The sequence below is a fragment of the Pseudonaja textilis genome, chromosome 1 (genome assembly GCF_049901715.1).
Source record: "Pseudonaja textilis isolate UNSWEBS1 chromosome 1, rPseTex1.2, whole genome shotgun sequence".
NCBI classification, from domain to species: Eukaryota; Metazoa; Chordata; class Lepidosauria; order Squamata; family Elapidae; genus Pseudonaja; species Pseudonaja textilis.
This window is the reverse complement of record NC_141990.1, coordinates 304270976-304292751: the sequence shown is the minus strand read 5'-3', so window position 1 is coordinate 304292751 and position 21776 is coordinate 304270976. Positions and strand designations below refer to the sequence as shown.

Below are 21776 nucleotides of genomic sequence, written 5' to 3'. Positions count from 1 at the left end.
CAGTTTAGCAAACCAGGTGCAAATTTAATATCCAGTTCACCCGAACCAGTCTGAACCGGTAGAATCCTACCCCTGAAGTGAACTCAAATGGGCAGACTTACAGAATGTGTTGAAAATCCAGAACCCATGACTCCCCTGGAATTGAAATTTGGCAAATTTTATAGAACATTTTATGATATAAAAATTATCACAAAACCATTTATAACGTAATATAAGAAGTCATAAAACATTTCCTATGGTCAAATCCTAATGCTTGACTGTGCTACATAGTTTAATGTGGGCTATTTTCAAGGCAGATACAATTAATAGTGATAGCACAAACACGGCTCTTACATAAATGATAGTTCAGAGAAGGCACTATTCATATAGTTAATATAGTGAATCAAACTGGGAGCCAGTTTGGATTAGTGGTTAAGGAACCAGGCTAAAAAGTAGATAGACCATGAGTTCAAGTCCTGGGAGACCCTGGGCCACACATTGTCAGTCCAACCCACCTCACAGTGTTGTTGGGAAAATAGGAGGCATGTTGCATATGCTCACTGCTTTGAGTTATTTGTAAAAACAATAAAGGCAGGATACAAATAAATATGCCTTTTGTTTTAATAATACACTTTATATAATGTGAATTAATTCACCATATTTTAGTAACCAGGAACACCGTTCCAGGGTTATTTCAGGTGATGCATTTTTTCCACATAATTAATTCAGTTGACATGAGAATGACGTTGACTAGGTGAAACTGTAGGGGTGGGGAAAATTGGAATTCTTTTGCTCTAGCTTTTCATTTTTCATATTGAATGAAAGAGACAGAAAAACAGCCCTGCTTAATGTTACTTGTATCCAAGCAGTTAACTTCAAACCAATAAAAATGTGGAATGACCTTTCGTAAAAGAGAAACTGAGAAAATTCTTTTCTTGTTCAGTAGTTATTTCATATTAAGGGTGACAAAGCTTTTCCAAAATCAGCCTGTCTTTATTTTCTATCTCTCAGGGACCATATTGGATTTTTTTTTCTCAAGAAACGCAGCTGCTGCTCTTTAACAGATGCTGTTATTATGTGAACTTTTAAACAAAAATGACAACCTCTTAGCCTCAGCTAGCTATTATTACAATTTAGAACAGGAAAATTTGGGTGTATATATTACTGCCAACTTTGTTAAGTTTGCATCTTTGGGCTTTTAGAGTTGGAATACAATACAGTATGTAGACCAGAAATGACCCTTGTTGTCTTTTTCACTAAACACTAGAATTAAGAATATATTTTTCTGGTGCTTCCAGTTCTTAAACTTCTAGAACAGCCAATTACAAGAATTACAACATACGTAGGTAGGAGTGAGTAACTGAGTTACAATAGTAGATCATGGGCATGCTTGATCAATCAGTGATCATAATCCAATGTTATTCCTCTTCCCAGCAAGATATAGATTCTGCATTATATTTACAAATCTCGCTCCTATGGAGACTCTTATATGCATGCAAATACATACCCCTACAAATGGGCATACGCAGTATGATACTTTAGTAACTGTGGAGCAGCCACTAGATCTACTATCTATATCAGGGGTAGATGCTATTTGTTGAGGTATTCCCCATTAGGAGAATAGTGAGAGTGGTGATGAATAACACACAACCAGCACACAGATACACTGAATAGTAAAATGTAAGTTTTACTTCCTGTACACGGGTAAACAAACAGTCCAAATCATACGTGGTTAAAGCAGTTAGTATTCAAAATAATCTGTCCAGGGATAATCCAAAAATGAAGTCCTTTTCTTTACCAGTATCATAAACAAAGTTCAGTAAATGGAGTTTGCGAATAGTTGCAAGACTCACAGCAATTCAAACAGAATGACAATCAGGCAAAAGGAAAGCAAAGGAAATGCAAAAAAGAACAAACTAGGTTTCTGGCTCCATCTTATGGCTGTTGGAGGAACCTCAGCCAATCACAATTACAACATTCTCTCAAAGATACAACAGTATTAAATGACTATCCTGGTTTATATATTGCCAACCCAACTGTTAGGTGACTATCATTCCTAACACTATTGGTGATAATTCAGGATTGCAATTGGGTCCCCAACTATGTCACGCAATACCTCTGGTCTTACTGGATATCAGAATGTCTGGTTTCAGTATGAGTATGCACAACTAGTTTGAACTTTTTTTCAAATTAGAGAAGCTCTCACTATGATTATAAGGTTTTACCTTAGAACAGAGGTGTCAAAAATCTGACCCATGGGACAGATGCGTTACACGCTGGCCACACCCACTCCCAGTTTAGTGAAGGGGGGAAGTCCCACTTATGTCATGTGATGACTCTGTGATGCTGTGAGTTTGACACCCCTGCCTTAGAACATCACTGATGTTTTGCATTTTGTGCCCTACACTAAACTATGCAAATAGAAAATTTGCAAGCTCTTGATTCAATGTGATTTTTTTTCAGTATTTGCTCATAAAACACTTGAAAGTCTGGACAAATGTCTCTGCCAATCAGTTTGTGTGTAACTGATACAGAGTTGGTATCTTTATGTCTGAGTCCATGGTGGGGGGAGTGATGTCAGAAATGGTTTATTTGTTGCCAATTATCATTTCCTAAGTATTTTGGAACATGTATTTTATGCCATAGTAATTTTATGCCATGCCCATGGGTAAAGTATTATTCTTTAGGCCTTTGGGGGGATTTGTTTCAGTTTATATGATGAACTCACGAATTGTAACTCTCAGCAGCTAACAAATTTAAAAACCAAACAAAGTAAAATTTAAAACAATTGAGTCTAGCTCACCTTAAATAATTACCCACCCACTTTCCAAGAGCTGGTCTATGTACTCTCCTGCCCTAACAGCTGGGAAAAGGCCAAGCCTTTAAGACCTTACTGAAAGCCAGCGAGAAGCAATTCTAGAGGGCAGGCATCCCAGAAAAGGAGAAGTGCCTCCTGACTGCCACTAGATGATACTGTTATATAAAGGGAACCTAGAGCATCTTGTCAGATATCATGGGATGAGCACATTCAAAGGGTTAGAGAGTCCTATAAGTACTTAGTCCTGTGTCATGAAGATGTCAAACCAGCATCTTGAATTGCACCTGAATCCTACTAGGAACTAACACAGCTCACAGAGCATGATTGTATATGGGCATACCAAGGTGTGCCTATAACTACTAATGCCAACATTATGAATGTCAGGGCTCTGACATAGACCAGACCTGACAAGCATATACAGAGGAACAAAATTACCATTTTTTTTAACGGAAGATAAAAAGCTACCAGAGGGAATGGTGGAATGTGATACGAAGGACGAAGCCTGTTAAAAAAAAAATATTCTCTTGAGCTTCAGAATTTTCTAAGCTTCTTTGTTGATCATGTTTCTGGACTCCTGGATGAAGAACAACTGCCACAGTTCTCAAAAACCAAGGAAGTAGAATCTCCAGGCTCTGTCAAAGGAAAGATTCCTATCTGCACCCTGAAGAGAAAGCAACAGATGGTAACGAAGGGAGATCCTCTACAGCAGGGGTCTCCAACCTTGGCCACTTGAAGCCTGGAGGACTTCAACTCCCAGAATTCCCCAGCCAGCAAATTCTGGGAGTTGAAGTCCTCCAGGCTTCAAGTGGCCAAGGTTGGAGACCCCTGCTCTACAGGGAGGAATCAGATTATCAATCTATTAGTCAATAGACTTGACAGTCTACCAGCAGATGCATTTCTACTGTTACATTTAGAGAATGTAACAAATACTACCAATTTTTAAAGCCAAATCTCTTCAATCAAGAGGAGCCTTTGATGATAGCCCTGGTATCATAGTGGTTAGAATACAGTATTGCAAGCCACAGCCTGGAGTTCAATCCTGACGGAGCTCAAGGTTAACTCAGCCTTCCATCCTTCTGAGGTTGGTAAAATGAGGACCCAGATTGTTGAAGGAAATATGCTGACACTGTAAGCCACCCAGAGAGTGCTGTAAAGCACTATGGCATAGTATGTAAGACTGGGTGCTGTTTCTATCAATGCATATGGGAACAAATATATAAGCAACTTTACTTTAAACACTGCAAGACACTATGAAGCACTGGGCAAGAAGGTGAAGCAACTTTAGAAACTTGCAAAACTTGTGTGGGGTTTTTTTCAAGCCCTATGGAGAAAGAAAAAAGCCAAGGGACAATGCAATAACAAGGGCTAAATAGAAAAATTAGTGATTGCAAGGATCTTCTATTTTCTGTACCTGTCTCTTTGAATTCTTACCTCATTTGATAGCTCTCTGAGCCAAAGTGTAATACACTTGCAAAAAAAGGCAAACCCCAAAACATTCTTGCACAGTATCAAAAACAAAGGAAGTTATTAATTCTTGCTATACTTCACTGGTCAGATTACACCTTGAGCATTGTATATAGTTCTAGGTACTACATTTTAGGAAGGATATTGACAAACCAGAATATAGTCATAAGAGAGTAACCAAGGTAATAAGGAAGATGCTTGAAAGAAAAACTTATGAGAAGCTGTTAGAGACACTTGATAAGTTTAGCATGGTGCTAATCAGAAGATGGGAAATTACTCAGTGTTGTTCTAGAAGACAGGACAAGAATCAGTGGTTTTAAACAAAATAATAATTATCCATTAATTATCCATTAAGAAAAATTCTTAAGAACCATTCAACATTCTTATGTTTTAATTAACATGTAGACAGTCTTTGCCTTGAGAGGTAACGTACTTTTCTTTCTGAATGCTAAATTCTTGAACCTGAATGGTTATCTGTTCGGGATGTTGTAGTAGATTTCTACACTGGATAGGAAGCTGGACTAGATAATCTCCAAAGTCCTTTTAAACACTTAGATTCTATTATTTCTATATCTTGTTGTAGTCTACTGAACTTACAAAGCCTGATCTGTTTACAAGAGCAAAGATGACATTTTCAATCTATTCTCCAACTTCCTTTCCCTCTTCTTTTCCCTTCCTCTTTATTCCAGCAAAGCATACAATGCCTCCCAGGCATTCCTAATAGAGAAGGGCTAAAACATGAAATGAATATGTCAGTAGTTTCACATCAAGCTGGAAGGAATTAAAATTATTTCCTCAGATATAGAGCCAGGCTTGCCTCTTGAAAACAGCCCTCTAATGCTTGAACTGCTTAATTCCAACATTAAATGCAGACTCCTAACCTTAAGAAAGTACAATCTTATTTTTATTATCATTCAGAACTCAGAAAACTAAGGGATAGTGAAAACAGCTACCCACTAGGAGGTCTTTCAGGACCTAGATAATCTGCATTAGGACTTATCATATGTATTTTCTGTTGGGAAATAGTTTTAATACAAATAATAGCACTCACAGGTTACTTGTTTTTATTAATGATGACATTTCTGAAATAGTAATGGAGTCTGGTTAGTTAGCTTTATTCATTCAATTTGTATGTCCACCAGTCTCAGTATTCTGGATTCTGATTTTGGACAGTAAACAATCACAAACTAAATTAAAAATAAATTAATACATAATTTAAAATACATAGTGGAAGAAAATGTTACAATACATGGTTGTTAGCACAACCAGAAGATGGGACTGTTCAAAGGCTTGGAGCCCCAGACCTTTAGGGCCTTATAAAAGTTAACTGGTCAGGGTCATCCTAATCTCCAGGGGAGGGGGAATGTGCTAAGAGGTTAGTGCCATGGCAGGAAAAGCACTTCTTTTTACATTATTTCATTATTATGTTAATAAATTCAAAGGCAAATATTCCTTTGAAATGCTTTCTTCATATTGTAAACTATGTAAGTTTTAAAAGTACAGAAAGTCCTCACTTACCAACCACAATTGGGACTGGCAACTCCCATTGCTAAACAATGCAGTCATAAAGTAATCAGGTAACCGCACTGACTTTTAATATCAACTTTGGCTGAAGTCATTAAGCAAGTTACCCATGATTGTTTAGTGTAATACCACATGACTGTGCCTGCAACTTCGTGCCTGCAACTTCCTGCCAGCTTCCCCATTGACTTTACTGTACTTATTGGAAGCTGGCTGTGAAGATGCAAATGTGATCATGGCCCCGGGATACTGTGTCATAAATGCACTCTGGTTGCCAAGTATCCCAATTATGATCACATGACTGCAGATATGGTACAATAGACTGCAAATTCAACACCCGGTTATAAATCTCTTTCTTAGTGCTGTTGTGGCTTCAAATAGTCATGGAACAAGTGATCAATAAATGAAGACTGCCTCTGATGAAATATGTGAAATGTAAATATTACAAATCAAATTATTATGTCTAGCTTAGTCAGATTTTCTAGTGTATTGATTTTTAATTTGAATTGAATAATCCTTACGGCAGGTACAATAAACTAAATGGGCCAAGTTCCTTTTCTTGGAATGGCATTTTTACTATTCACTCCAATATAAGAAATTGAACAAAACTAGCACTAGCACTTACTTATATACCGCTTCACAGTGCTTTACATCCCTCTCTAAGCAGTTTACAGAGTCAGCATATTGCCCCCAACAGTCTGGGTCCTCATTTTATCCACCTTGGAAGGATGGAAGGCTGAGTCAACCTTGAGCCTGGTGCGATTCGAACTGTCAGTCAGCTGGCAGTCAGCACAAGTAGACTGCAGTATTGCCTTCTAACACCTGTGCCACCACAACTCTTGATGGCGAACGAATATTAGCATACTGAGACAGAATCTTTAAGCTTCATGACTAGCAAATCCATTTTTAAGCAAATGGATGAAAAATTAAATGAACAACTTGAATAATTCCAAAATATTTTTCATTTTCTATTTGATTGGGCATTGTTTCTAAAGGTTTAAATTGGATTTATTGTGAAAGATTTATTGCTAAACAAGCACAGGCAAAAGAGACATCTGCAAATACAGCCCCATAATATTATAGGTACCTTCTTTCCAGTTAGATTCTATTACTGGTTTTGCAATAGTAAGATAGCTCCCCAACTACATAAAAATCTTCAGAATCAGTCTCCTATAGCTGACTTTTTATGTTAGAAATTTCTATATAATAAGGCTTTTTGTGACTACAGCTATCTTGCTTCATGCACAATAGACAACTGCCTCTTAAAGTAGGAGCACTGAAAATTATGGGTGAACTCAGAGTCATAGTAGCAATAACTATTAAAGGTAGAAAGAAAGAGTTGTCTGAAATAAAGTGCAGTGAAGCAGGATAGGACTTCCTCTGTAAAAAGGAAATTTTTTTTTAACTGTCAGCAACATTTAGGAAATTTGTTTCACTGCAATTCTCCTATCACCTTTGATCTAACTTCATGGCTTTTGTATTACCAAGCATTCTTATGTTTTAATCTAACATATAGACACAGCATTGTCTCAAAATAATCCATTTTCACCATAGAAATGATATAATATCTACACATGATTATAAAATTAATTTGTGATTATAAAATGTGCATGCTATCCAGTATTTATTTTTTTTAACCCTTTTCAAGTTTAGAGGATGTTTTCCACATTCAATTGCAAAAGAAAGTGAAAAAGCAGCTACAAATTTAATTAGACAATAAGATTTTTCTTGTTGAAAAAGTAGACACTGATATCTCGTTTTTGACAAGCATTTGCAAAGTACATCAGACAGTAATATATGTAACCTTCCATATGTCCAGTTCTATGAAGATGTCATCATAAGGAAATAAATCCTTATCAACTGACTCCCTTCACAATTATGCTGAAACACATCCCTTGAAACAAGTAGTTTCAAATCCTTTAACACCTGTTTTACAGTCAGGATAACTAGCCATAACTCAATCTGCCTGCCTGCTTTGCTTGAGTTTGGGTAAAAGTTGCTCTTTTTTTATAAAAAAAATCAATATTTGCATAAATATTTATAATATTTACATACAATCCATGCCCAGCCAGTCACATGACCACCAAGCCACACTCACAAATTAGGCCACACCCACAGAACCGGTTGTTAAGAAGTTTGAATCCCACCCCTGCCTCTGGGTTTGTGTGTGAGAGACAGGCGGGAGGGGAGAGAGAGAGGTTAGATCAGATCTATCTCTATCTCTATCTCTCTCCCACCAACGTCAGCAAGCCATCGTCAGTCTAAATTCATATTAGTGGTCCCCGGGATTTAAAATTATGAGTTTGATGGTCCCTGAAGTCCAAAAGGTTCGCGACCTGTCGTAGACTACTTGATTTTGGCTGCTCAGGAGCAAGTTGTTCAAACTGATGCAACCAAGACCAGGACTGAAAAATCATCAAATGATTCAAAGTGCAGATTGTGCAAAGAAGCAGAAGAAACATACATCATATACTCACCTTGAGCAAGAAAATTGTGCACAAACTGATTACAAATAATGACATAATGCAGTTGCCAAAATGATTCACTGGGGCATCTGTAACAATTATAGTAGACCAGCAAAATACCGTGGACATAATATATTTAGATTTCAGCAAGGCATTCAACAAAGTAGACCACAACCTACTTCTTAGTAAGCTAGAAAAAAGTGGAATAGATAGCACCACCACTAGATGGACTCACAACTGGCTGGCATACCATACTCAACGAGTAGTCCTTAATGGGTCTAAGTCTACATGGAGGAAGTAAGCAGTGGGATGCCACAAGGTTCCTTCTTAGGCCCAGTACTCTTCAATATCTTCATTAACGACTTAGATGAGGGAATAGAAGGGGAACTTACCATCCAGCCCTGATGTCTTATTATTTTTCTGCCTTTCAACTGCTCTTTTCAATTTTATCACTGTTATTTCTTTATTTAATATCTCTTTCTGTTCCTCTCTAATTTCTGGAAGACCTTTCCGTTTCAAATATTGTTCTATATTCTCAGGGTTTATTCCATCCTCCCTATATGGCTGCCATTCCAAAAAATCTTGGATGGCACTTAGAAAATCTGCATTGACAAAATTTTCACCTGGCAGTTACAAAAATGGATCCACACATATGCTACAGCAACACATTTTGACATGCAAGAATCTTGGGAAGAACCTGATGTGTATGAAGGCCAACGCCGGATAAAGAACTGCCAGCTGTGATTTCACATCTTTTTGTGTATAATAATAATTTGTGAATCTTGTATGTTCCTCCCGTGTCAATGATTCTGAGTTTATAATAAGTGAACAAAATAATTAAAATAAAATGTAACGTCAACATTCTCATAGATTAGGGCTTTTCCTTCCCCCTCTACCAAAAACTGTTCTATTCTCCTTCCTGTCAAAATAAAACATTTTCTAGATTGTTCCTGACATCTCAGTTTAAAGTGAGGAGTTCCAAATAAGTAAATCCTAGTATTGTGATGGTAGTGCCCTGTGCAAATTAAGTCATGGACAAATCTTCAGAAGATGATGTATAAAATAGAACAGCTTCCTCAAAATATTATTCAATTTAAATTAAGGGTCAATCACCTCATCAGATAGCAAGCGTATTCTCACAATATTAAAAACTCAACTTTGGAAATAGAAAAAAAATGAACAAAATTTCATAAGAGTTGACATAATAACACTGAATAGTCTTGCAAAACATGGCTATCTCTTGAGATTTAAAAAAAAAAATATAGAATAGTGGGTGCCACCTAGTGTTGACAAAGGTCCTGGTGCTGTGGGCACCAATTTGCCAACTTCCACCATATAGATGACAGAACAATGTAGAAAAACACTCTTACTAAATATGCAACAGCATTAATTTCACCTCCTAATTCTTTTTCCAGAGAGTTACAGTTCTTTACCATCTTGAATTAAAATGTATTTCAAATCAGAATAAAGGTAACATTTTATAGAACCTGGGAACTGACACTGCAATATAAATTAATTACAATTTATGTCTCATTTTAGGTGTCCTCAAATACCATGATTGTTCTTTAAGTACTTTGATCTCTTTAGATGGGTAACATGGGTAGTCTGCTTTATCAAGTTATTTAAGCAGATTTTCCTCCTCCTCCTCCTCAGTATAGACATTGTTTTTTAAGAATATTGAGATAAAATTTAAGTCCATTTTTCCCCAAATATGTCCTGCAGACCAAGTACCCTGCTGCAATTTCTTCAAAATCACAGATCAAGGCTGCTTCAACTCCCATCTCCCTGCATGTATCAATATTGTAATGATTTGCAAAAATACAGTTCACTGAAATATACAAGTAAAACTACAAGTAGCAACATTTATTTATGTACATATCAAACTTCTTAATAATAAAATAAACAAAAACATAATAAAACATTAAAAACCATATAATTTAAGATGAAAAGATGAAAAAACTTAAAACATTACAAAATTACAAGGTGGAGAGAATAAGAATTGTTAATATAGACAGTCCCATGGCTGTGTGGGCCTGTATCCCTCATGCAAGACTACATAGCCAGATTTTGACCCTTTGTGAAAGACCAAGAGATTGAGGGCTTTCCTCACCTCTGAGGGCAAGGTGTTCCACAAAGTAGGGGCAGCAGCAAAACAGGCCCTCTTCCTTGATCCTGTCAGTCAAACAATTTTTTGAAGAAAAATTCTTTGATTGATGGGGTCTGAACCATGCCTTTCCTCCCTGAATGATTGGGATAGACTGATGCGGTGAGATGAAGCGGGTTTCATAAGTAGCTAGGCCCTATGTAAAGTAAAACATTCTTGTGTATATTTCTTATACTGGAAGATCAATCCTACTCAATTGGACCCTATTGATTTCAATTGAGTAAGTAAACATATTCAGGGTAAAAGTATAAACACTGTCCAAGTTGAGAGAACTCAGCCTTTTAAAACTACTACAACTTTTTGAAAAGTCAACTCATACAAGCAAAAGGTGTTGTTGCACCACAGAAACAAATCTATTACAGCATATATTTCTGTGTACAATGAAATAGGTTCTAGTCTAGTTATCTAGTTATCACATTCAATTGTCTTTAAATTTCAACCACTCTTTGAGTCCTTCTTCTACACACACACACACACACACACACACACACACACACACAAAACTATCTTTTTAAAAATGGGACTCTTCATTTCTTTACTTTTTTTGTTTTCAAGGAATGTTGATGAACTTTTGTTTGCTGATAGACAGAGGAAGCCACTTTCATAGAAGTCTTCTTACTCAAATCTTTTTCTACAGCTCCTGGTTTCCAAAGCAACAACTCTGCATCCTCCCCTCCTGTAAATAGAGAATCATCAACCATATTCCAGCAGAAGGAACGAACGGTCGCAGAGTGTCCCCCTTGAAGTATTCCCACAGAATTCAGCTCATGAGCACAACACTCAATGAGACAAATGCTTCCTGTTGACATGCCTCCAAAAACAAACAATTTGTCCACTTTTTCATGATAAACACCCCCAATTAAATAATCCAGTTTGATATTTTCTACTTCTCTGACATCTGGAATATGGAATAATGTAGTTGACTTTTCAGAATCCAGCTGAGTAAGATCCCAGTAACAAAATCCTTCATCATGTGTCATGCAGTAAACCTGCCAATAATCTTTTCCAGCCCATCCAATAAAACTTACGGAAGAATCAGAGTTACAAGTGGAAACCAGAGCACTTTCTTCATTGTCTTCGTTAATATCAAACACATTTACCAATCCATCAGTTGAGCCTGAAGCAAGCAAATGTGGTTTGTTGGGATGAAAACATACTTTAGTAACATCATCGTTATGAGACTCTGAGTAGACACCTAGTGGCTGTTTGCTGGAAGGGACACCATTTGTGCAGCCTCTCGCATCCCAGAATGTTACAAATGCATCTTCTTCCACTTTTTCTGTGCCAGCACATACTACGAGGTCATTGCAGCTTATATCGCAGCTAATGAAAACATTCGAAGGATAGCCACAAAACAACTGTACAGGCTTCATAATAGATGAACGAATATCCCAACACTTCAATGATCCATCACTGCCAGCTGAAAATAATATATTTTCATTTGTATGTGCAAATCTGACACCACTTAGCAATGCAGGATGGCTATTATATTCTTGTAGCAAGGACAATGTCTCCCTGTCGTAAACTCTGATTGATTTATTGGAGCAGCAAACAGCCACTAAATGGCTCCCTTCTCCTCTTGAAATATCTATGTCCAATAAGTAAGATAGGTCTTCTGTTACTGAACAACGTTTTGCTATTTGAAGCCTAGAAAACTGTTCCTTGATCTTCTCCATGGCAACTGGCAGTACAGCTGCATCCAGGAAAGCAAAGGTCTGCAATAAATAAATAAAGCAAAATAAATCAACTTTATATTTTTAATCATTTCTATAATATTCTTCAGCACAGAGAAAAGATTGGCACCTCTAACCTCATTTATCCTTCCTTTAATACTTTATACATGAATAGGCAATTTCTCTATACCTGAGAGCCACTCATTACTGAATGCATAAGGATTCAGAGAACTATCAGCGTTTCATAAAAGTTTGGCATTATAAAGCAAAGCATGGCATGGTCTTCCAATCCCCAGCACCAGTCAGATATGCTACCCATCTCATTTGGATAGCACAGGGTTATAAACAACTATCGTAACAAACAGCTAGATTATCAACTCTGAAACTGGCCTGACTGGGACCAGGTATTGATATATATGCATATACACGTGTATGGTAGGGATTATGTTGCTCAACAAGGGAAGAGTGGGGAAATTCTGATTGTTTAGCCAAGTACTCTCTCAGCCCTAGACAGAAAAGTTGAATAATAAATTCTATCTTCCAGCCCAGCCCAGTGTGGTAGATTCTGATCCAAATCTATACATCCTACAGTGGATCAACGTGTGGCTGATATTAATTAGTCCACAAAAACTGCAATAAAAATTGGAATAGTCAAGTTTGTAACACTTCCCATCTATCCAATGAATGAAATCTTTATCATAGCCTGAATTAAATTAGGTGAAACTTGGATGAAACCAAATAACGTATCTTCGAAATCAGATATGGCCCATGGGCCTTAAATTGCCATGCCACGGGTTATTTAAAATATTTGTAGCTCAACTTTTGCAAAGCAACTTAACCAAAATAATGAACAAGTATATTTAAAATCGTAAAACTGAACTGAAAACAATATTAGCTGTGGTATGACATATCATTGTCCACTGACAGGGAGATGGGAAAAAAAGTTTTGACCAGGCCCTGATAACTGAAGAAAAAAATATGAGAAATCTTCCATCAACAGTGCACAATCACAAGGAAAAACTGATGATCTTACTAATTCTCAATGTAGATGTCACTTTTCCCCCTTGACACATATAGTATTCCATTCACAAAACTCCAGGAATGCTGAACAACTTCTTCCCCCATTACTTAACACTTCTGCTGTTTCACAGTTTCAGCTGTAAGACAGACATGTACTTTAATCAGGCAGTTTCTCAATGTCTGTGTGACATTGAGCCTGATTATTTGGGGGGCGGGGATTTTTAATCTTGAGACCACTGCATCATCCCAAGTCCATCAAGGCAAATCACCCTGCCACAGATGGATGCCATCCACCCCTTTCTCAACACCACCAGCAGGCGGGAAAACCATCTGCTATTCTTCACAGCAGTGCTATGAAGGGCAATGATTTTGACAGATGACTAAGTCTTTACAGTTAGCTATCCATCAGGATTCACATTGGTGGGCAAAGGGTACAACAAAAGGGTTCTTTACCCTCTTGGTCTCTGAGCCAATTTCCAGCTTAATGATCTGGGTCGGTTTGAATTGGGAGCAGCCCAAAGAATGACTGACAAGATAGGAGGACACAAACACAAATCTCTCTCTTCAGCTTCACAAGATAATTGCATCTTACCTACAAATTGTTGCTCAGGTTGCTTCTGAACACAGGTTAGTGCTCTTCTAGAAGGGTTGTAAAGCAGCCAAAATAGCAGCTGAGGATGTGGTCTGTGAAGCGGCTTCACCATACAACCTCAGCACCACCATACATACAACTGGCCACTGCTGTGATATTATGGGAATAGGGAGAATTTGGCTTAAAAGAACTGAATTGCTAATAAAACCAGATCGGCTTTAAGGAAAAGAGCTTAGGAACTAGAGAAAAGGGGTAATGCCCATAGAGTCCTAATGTTGCATATAGATGACAGATTGTTCTTGCTACCTACTGAGAGTTGGTCAATTCAAGTTAGTATCCCCACCAAAACTATCACAGCTCATTACTTGCTTCCGGGAGAATGGGCGTTCGTAGAAGTTACCCTGAACGCCCTTTCTATTTATGCTGCGAGAGAGCCCAGGATAGGATGGGTTGACTCCTTCCTATGATGTCATTTAGCTGAGTCTGTACTAAGATATAAAAGCCAGCCCCCGGGAGAGACCCCAGCTTTGGCGAAGATACTTGACAGACTGAAAGGTGTCTCTGAAAGCACAAATGAACACAGAAATATGTCTTACCCTCTCCGGACGAATCAAGGGAGGGGCTGGGCTCGTTCGCAGCAAAGATAGAAAGGGCATTCAGGGTAACTTCTACCAACACCTATTCTCCTCCATGCTGCATCGAGAGCCCAGGATGGGACATACCAAGGCTTGCATGTCCACGGGCGGGTCCTGGTCCGGTTCATCACACCGACTGCTGAACCACTCATTGAAGCACCCGTCTGCCAAAGGCTGAAGTTACCAAGGCAAAGGCATCCAGACGGCAGTATCTGATGAAAGGAGACGGAGATGTCCACGTGGCCGCACGACAGATCTCCTCCAAGGGTGCTTGGGTCACCCAGGCAGCCAAAGTGGCTGCATTTCTGGTAGAGTGCGCCGTTAGACTTGGAGGAACCGGAAGGCCGCAGCTTTGTAGGCCTGCTCAATGCAAGATCTGACCCACCTGCTAATAGTAGGAGAAGAGGCCTTGTGCCCCAAGTGAGAAGGGAAAAGGAAACAAACATGGCTTCTGACTTCCTGAAGGAGGAAGTGCGCTTAATGTATATTCTAAGAGCCTTTCCTACGTCTAGCGTGTGCCACTGCTGCTCTAAGTCATGGTGCGGGAGGGGGCAGAAGCCAGGCAACATAATGTCCTGGGACAGGTGTTAACCTTTGGAAGAAATGAGGGGTCCAGACTGAGGACAATCCTATCATCGTGAAAGGAACAAAGGTCCCGTCTGATGGAAAGAGCAGCAAGCTCGGACACCCACCTGGCTGAAGTGATAGAAATGGGAAACACTACCTTCTGAGTCAGAAAACAGAGAGACAATGTTCTAAGAGGTTCAAAGGGGGGCTTCGTAAGGGCATTAAGGACCTCATGAAGATCCCAGAAAGGATACCTGTGAACCACCGGGGGTGCAGATTGGAAGTCCCCCTTTCAAAAAAACTTCCTGACTGAAGGGTGATGGGATAAGGAAGGAAGCGAACACATGAAAGAACCAAGGAGAGGGCCTCAACCTGCCTGCATAAGGTGCTGGGGGCCAAACCTTTCTACAGATCATGCTGAAGGAATCTAAGAACCTCTGCCAACTGGGCTGAAGCAGGAGAGAGACCCTCCCTAAGGAACCCTTGGGAAGGGCCTTCCAGGTGGCATCATAGATGCACCTTGTAGAAGGTTTGCGAGATGCCAGTATAGTGATGATGACCCTTTCAGGAAGATCAGCCACCCCTAGCCGCTACCGCCCAAGTGCCACATGGTCAGCTTGAGCCACAGGGGCTCCAGGTATATCAGAATCTCCTGATGAAGGGAGGTTAGATGGGCTGGGATCCTCCAAGGAGAAGCCCCCGATAGGTTAACCAGATCTGTAAACCAGGGCATCCTTGGCCAATAGGGTGTCAGGAGGAGGAGCTCCACTTGTTCCTCCAACATCTTCCGAATTACTGCCGGATTGATGGGAAGTGGGGGAAAGGCATAGAGGAGACTTTTGGGCCATCTGCACCAAACAGCATTGGTCCCCTTAGCTGGTGAAGAATCTGGAAACCTGGTGAAGAATCTGGTGACTTGGGCATTTTGAAGACTGGAGAAGAGATCCACCTCCGGCTTTCCGAATCTGAGGAAAAGGTCCCTGAATAGAGACAGAGGAATGGACCGTTCTGCCTGGTCGACTAGGCTCCTGCTGAGCCAGTCGGCCTGTGAGTTGTCGATCCCGGAGATGTGGTCCGCCAAGATTGACAACAGGTGTTTCTCTGCCCATAACACCAACCATAGCACCTCTCCCATGAGGGCTCTGGACCTCGTCCCCCCTTGCCGGTTGACATGAGCTATGGCGGCCATGTTGTCCATAAGGACTAGAACATGAGAGCCGGTCACTGGGTGCTTGAAATGCTTGAGAACTAGAAAAATGGCTCTGAGCTTTAGCCAATTTATGGGAAGGGCCAACTCTGGCCTGGACCAAGGTCCTGAGCTATCTGGCCCTGCATATGGGAACCCCAACCCAGGAGGCTGGCATCGATTATCACTAGTCTGTCTGGGACCCTGAAAGGGAGTCCCTTCCAGATTAACGGGGAATGCCACCAATTGAGAGATCTCCGGATTTGTGGCGGGAGCAGGACCTTGATGGATGAGTGGCTGGTTCCTGCTCGTTGGTAGGGAAGCAGGAACCATTAGAGTGGACAGGAGTGGAAAAATCCGTGGCTCTGGAGATATGACAGGGTAATTTGCAGATCCCGATGGGCTGCATGGATGGAGGAGGACAGAATCAAAATGTCGTCCCAGCAGCATTGGATCCTCACTGGAACAGAATGCAGAGATGCCATCAATGCCGCCAGAACGTTTGTGAAGACCCTTGAAGCCGATGAGAGGCAGAAGGGAAGTGCTCGATACTGGGAATGGGTATTCTGATAACAGAAATGGAGAAACTGGCGATGATGAGGCCAAAAGGCAATGTGGAGGAAGGCTCCATGAGATCAATGGAAGAGAGATCGCCCTCCCGAACACTCTCTAAAATAGAATGCAGAGTCTGCATTTTAATTTGTCTGTATTTTACAAATTGGTTGAGTATTTTTAGATCCAGGATAGTTCGCCACCCCCCTGGAGGCTTTGGGAATGATGAAAAGGCGAGAGAGTAAAGCCCACGTCCCTGTTGAGAGGGGGGAACAGGTTGAATAGGTCGGATTTCAAGAAGATGTTGAATGGCCTGTTTCATGAGGTCTTGCCTTGAAATGTCCCGAGAGACATGCCAGCTCAAAAAAAACAATTTTCCCCCTTTTGGGGGTGGCATTAGGAAGTCCAATCGTAACCCTGACCTAATAGTGCAGAGCACGCAGGCATCCATCATTGACTCCTCCCATTTGGAGGCAAAGAAGGCTAGGCGACCTCCAATGGGTGGAGAGAATGAGGGATTACTTAGAGCAACGGAAGGAAGACCCCCCCCCCCCGAAAGGGCTGTTTACCAGTAGGTTGTTGCCTGCCAGATTGCCACACATTGGTCTTGGCGATGGGAGTATGGACTCTGAGACTGGGGGAAGTGGGATGAGGTCTCCGCTCGAAAGGCAGGAGAGCGATAAGGAGCTGGGCAATAGCTGGCTCTCTTTCCAGAGGAAGAGAGAATCTTACGTTTATCTCTGGTTTCAATGCAATAAGGTTCCAGAGCATCGCCAAAAAGCTTATCACCTGCGAATGGAACTGAAGCCATCTTCCATTTACGGCGTGACTCCGCCTGCCAATTTCTGAGCCATAACAGTCTTCTTGCTGCTATTGAAGATGCCATGGCCCTAGATGCAAATTTGGCGGAATTGAGGGTGGCATCTGCAGTGGATTCTGCCGCTGTGATAATCTTATTAAGGTCTTGATGAGACCGAAGGTCAGATGTAGACAATCTAATCTGGAGTTGGTGCAGCCACTGTATGGATGCCCTCGTAAAAAAAGGATGCTGCTGTTGAAGGCCGAACAGCCCATGCAGCACGAGAATGTCAACAGAAGGCACTGCCAGGGCATTGTCCAGGGCTGCACTGATGTTGTAGAAATGCTTATCCAGAGAAGATGGGCGAGGACCTGCCGAAAGGGAAGTGCACTGTTCCTTGACCATGTCCAGGAGCAAAGTGGGAGAAGGCAAAACCCCTGCATTCACTACATGCTTGGAGAAGAGTGCGTCTCCCTGGCTAGAGGGATTTCCTTGTGGCTCAGGAGCCACTTCCTCTGGAGACAACTTGGCAGTGAGTAATGGCCTGAAGAGAGAAGGATTGAAGACCAATGCAGAGGATATCTGCTCTGGGCAAGAGTCCTCTTCCTCTGAAAGATTTTGGTCAAAGGTCTCGCCCTAAATCAGGGTGATGAGGCAGGGAACTTATAGATTGAGAAGGGAGAAGGGCCTGAGCCCTTTCCAGAGGTCGAAAAATTTGCTTGAAGCCTTCAGCCAATCCTTGCCTAATGGCCAATGAGACAATATCTTGGATATTCCCTGGTCTATGCTCAAAGGTAGAGGCAGAAGGCAGAAGGCCCGCTGCTGTGGGAATGAAGGTGCCTTCAGGCCTAGATTGAGAAGAGGTTCGAGGCCTGGGGGGAGGGGGAGGAGCATAGGGCCCAGAAGCCTGTTGGAAATAAGGCCCAGATCTGCTTAGATCCTAAGGATCATATTGTACTGCTAAAGCCTCAGGAGACCAGGATGGAGGATGGAAAGGCTCAAGATAACTTCTCCTCCCCTGGGAGGGCTTGGCTGGGGCCCACGAGTATCACCTGAAACCTGCTGTGATTGCACTCCCTTCTGTTGAATAGTTCTGTTGAACTGCCTCTCTAGGGCTTCATGTCTGCGCTTTTCTAACCTCAACTCAGCCTCAGTTGCCTTCTTAGGGGCTACAGCCTTAGCTCTGATTTTAACAGCCACCTCCCTCTGGACCTATTAGGTGCGTTGCCTACGTCTTTTTCTCTTATTGGGCTTAAAGAGACTGCTTCACTGGGGGGGAGGGGAGCTCTGCCTGACCCTTATCTTGCTCCATTGTAGAATAAAAGGCTCTTGCGATGGAAAGAAACTGTTTGTCAATTTTTCTATTAAGCCTCTTAGGGTATAAATGGCCCCCGGGCTTACAATATGGCTGCTCACCTTGTGGTGGAAGGCTTCAATCCAAGATGGCCACTGACTATGGGAAACAGGCTCCGAGATCAAAGAATCACTCCTTAGGCTATAAAGAGCCCCGAGCAAAGTCAGCAAAGGAAAGGGCAGGCTCTGGCCACACGATGTTATCGGTTTGCTGATCTCTTTTTAGATCACTCAAACCGCAGGCATGGGGGAGACGCTGCCCAACTACCGACGCTGCCCAACTTGCCTGAAGAGCGCTCTGGCAACACTGCTCCCAACATTGCAGGAGAGAGAGAGAGCCCTGCTCTCCTGGAAGAGCAGCTGCCCTGGGAGCTGCTTGAAGCGAGGAAAAAAGGTACTGAAGATCGCTGGTGAGTGCTAACTAACAGAACGCTTTCAGAGACACAGCTACTGACTGAAAGGAGTTGAGTCAAAAGCTGGGATAACCTCCGGGGTCTGGCTTTTATATCTTAGTACAGACTCAGCTAAATGACGTCATAGGAAGGAGTCAACCCATCCTGGGCTCTCGATGCAGCATGGAGGAGAAAATACTACTTGAACATTGTTACAGCTAATCATTGTAAGCCAATGTTTACTAAACTGTGATCTAAGGAACCCTTGGAGGGGGGTGGGTGTCCAAAGCCCTTTTCAGGGATCCATGAAATCAAAATTCTTTGCCAAATTTACAAACGTTTGAAACAAAAGTACTCTTCTCATTGCTATTTTTTATTTGTTAAAAAATATACAGGTTTTTAATGAAAAACATTTTTGTTAATAACTAATAGGTTTAATGTTTTTATAGGAGTCAATAAATATACATACCACAAATGCATCTATTTTAATTTTAATACAGTAAATATGGGTAAATATAATCCACACAAACAAGACCTCTTTTGGAATCCTCCATAATTTTTAAAAGATCTACCGGGCAATTTGGCAAAACCATAAGATTGTCTGCCACCTTGTCAAGAGTAAGCTTGGCCTGTATGGAAATAGCTAAATAGACTATGCATCAGGATAGGAAGATCAAAGGGCAATCTAAGAAAATTGAGCTTCCCTACAGAGGACACTTTATGTGAATGTGGAGAACAATCCATCTCACATATACTACGGTGCATATGATGGCTTTTGACTAGCGCAGAGGAAGACCTCATGCTGGTAAGAGAAAATGTTGTCAGTGGGGTAAAAAAAATAGTTATTTTACCTGCTCAGTGTTGAACGTTGTATGTCTGTAATTTGAAGGTGCTTTAGATGCAGAAAGATCAGTTCAGATAAAATAAAGGTAACCTTAGAAGGGCAGATGAAAGAGGTTGTTGGAACATGTGCACATCATGCTTCAGAGAAATTGGGAAACATCCACACACAGCTGGGGTGCAAGCCATTGATTTATTGATTTTTAATACAAAGCTAAGATTTGTTCTTCACTGTTATCAAACAGAGCTTGAGAAATAGTCTCATGTCAGAATACAGTGGGTCTTGAATTATTCAAATACAGATCTACACCATCCAAAAATCTGATTGTAATAAGATGTTTTTTTTAAATCTGCATACATGTATCTTTGCACACATGAAGATGACACACAAAGTGGCCTAATCCTTCTCAAAATATATACAACCTTATGAAAAATATAATTCAAGTCAACTCAATATTTCAACATTGTTATTGAGACACTTTATTGACAATTCAACTTGGATTTTTTTCTTTTTTTGGCTTTGGAAAGAGAAAGGAAAATGATGCAAATGTTTGAAGCTGCTCTATTGTTAACATTAGCAATTCAAGAGGTAGCATCTACAGCAATTATGTATTTGAATTAGATTGTCCTTCTCACTCCTCATTTCTTTAAATTTTCTTTTTGAAGCATGTGTGCTCAGCCTAACTAGAACACAATTTCCAGAAATAAACTCAAAAACAGAAGGAAAAGCTATCTCCAAATTACAAATAACCCCAATCACTGACTTCTTAAGTTTGGTCTATTAGTTAAGGTACTAAGCTAGAAACCATGAGATCATGAGTTCTAATCCCTCGTCAGACATGAAAGCTGGCTAGGTAACTTTAAGACAATCACTCTTTCAGCCCAAAGCATCTCAAAGGACTGTGGTTGTGGGAAATAAGAGGAGGATACCTAATGGTAGCTTCACTACCTGAATTACTTCTAAATAATAAAAGTGGGATCTAAAAAAAATCTAATAAAGTCCCATCACAAGGATGCCCACAAAGTTAGTTTTCCACATCCAAGGGATTGTGTACAACACAATTACAAGGATTTGGGACTTTTTTTTTTTTAGAAGCAATTAGACTGAATATTCTACTGAGAATCCCTCTAGCCACACTGGCCACAAAGGCTAAACTGACTTCAGCCTAACCATCCTAAATCTGCATCAGGCAAAATTATCAAAAAACTCTGTCCAACTCCTAAATCCTGTTCAGTAATCTTGAGTGCTCCAAAAGTGCTGCTGCTTCTGTTAGCCTTCAAAAGGAACAGATGCACACACACACACACACACACACACACACACACACACACATCCCAAAACTATGCACTCCCAATTTAGCATTTGCTGTACAAGGCATTTTTGGTGAACTTTAATAGACAGTTAAGAACCCTCATTAGGTAATTTAATTTACCTCATGGACTACATCTTGCTTTGAACTATGAAATGGTTTATAGGAAAATAACCTAAACTAAGCATTTTGAAACCCTTTCATTTCAAAACCAAAGAGTGATTTGCTCTTTAGATGGGTCAAACCAATATCATTGAAGCACAATTCCCGATGTATTTTTCCCTTCATAAGTTGTATGGAGAACAAGTCGTCATTTCTTCCCCAGAATTCTAGCATACGTGACCTGGTTTCTTACCTCCCAGCCCTTTGGCTTTCCAGAGAGACAATTCCAAAACGGGTTGATCAGGAGAAGGAAAAACACTGAAGAAGTTTTACACAGGAAACAT

At 40.6% G+C, this 21776-nt stretch overlaps 1 protein-coding gene across 1 annotated transcript; it reads right to left on the bottom strand.

Annotated features, from left to right (window-relative positions):
- Positions 1-10081: 10081 nt before the first annotated feature.
- WDR89 (WD repeat domain 89) lies at positions 10082-12087 on the bottom strand. The gene has a single exon (XM_087922324.1). It carries the CDS (start codon positions 12085-12087, stop codon positions 10939-10941), a length of 1149 nt encoding a protein of 382 aa, XP_087778450.1. The 3' UTR covers positions 10082-10938.
- Positions 12088-21776: the final 9689 nt, after the last annotated feature.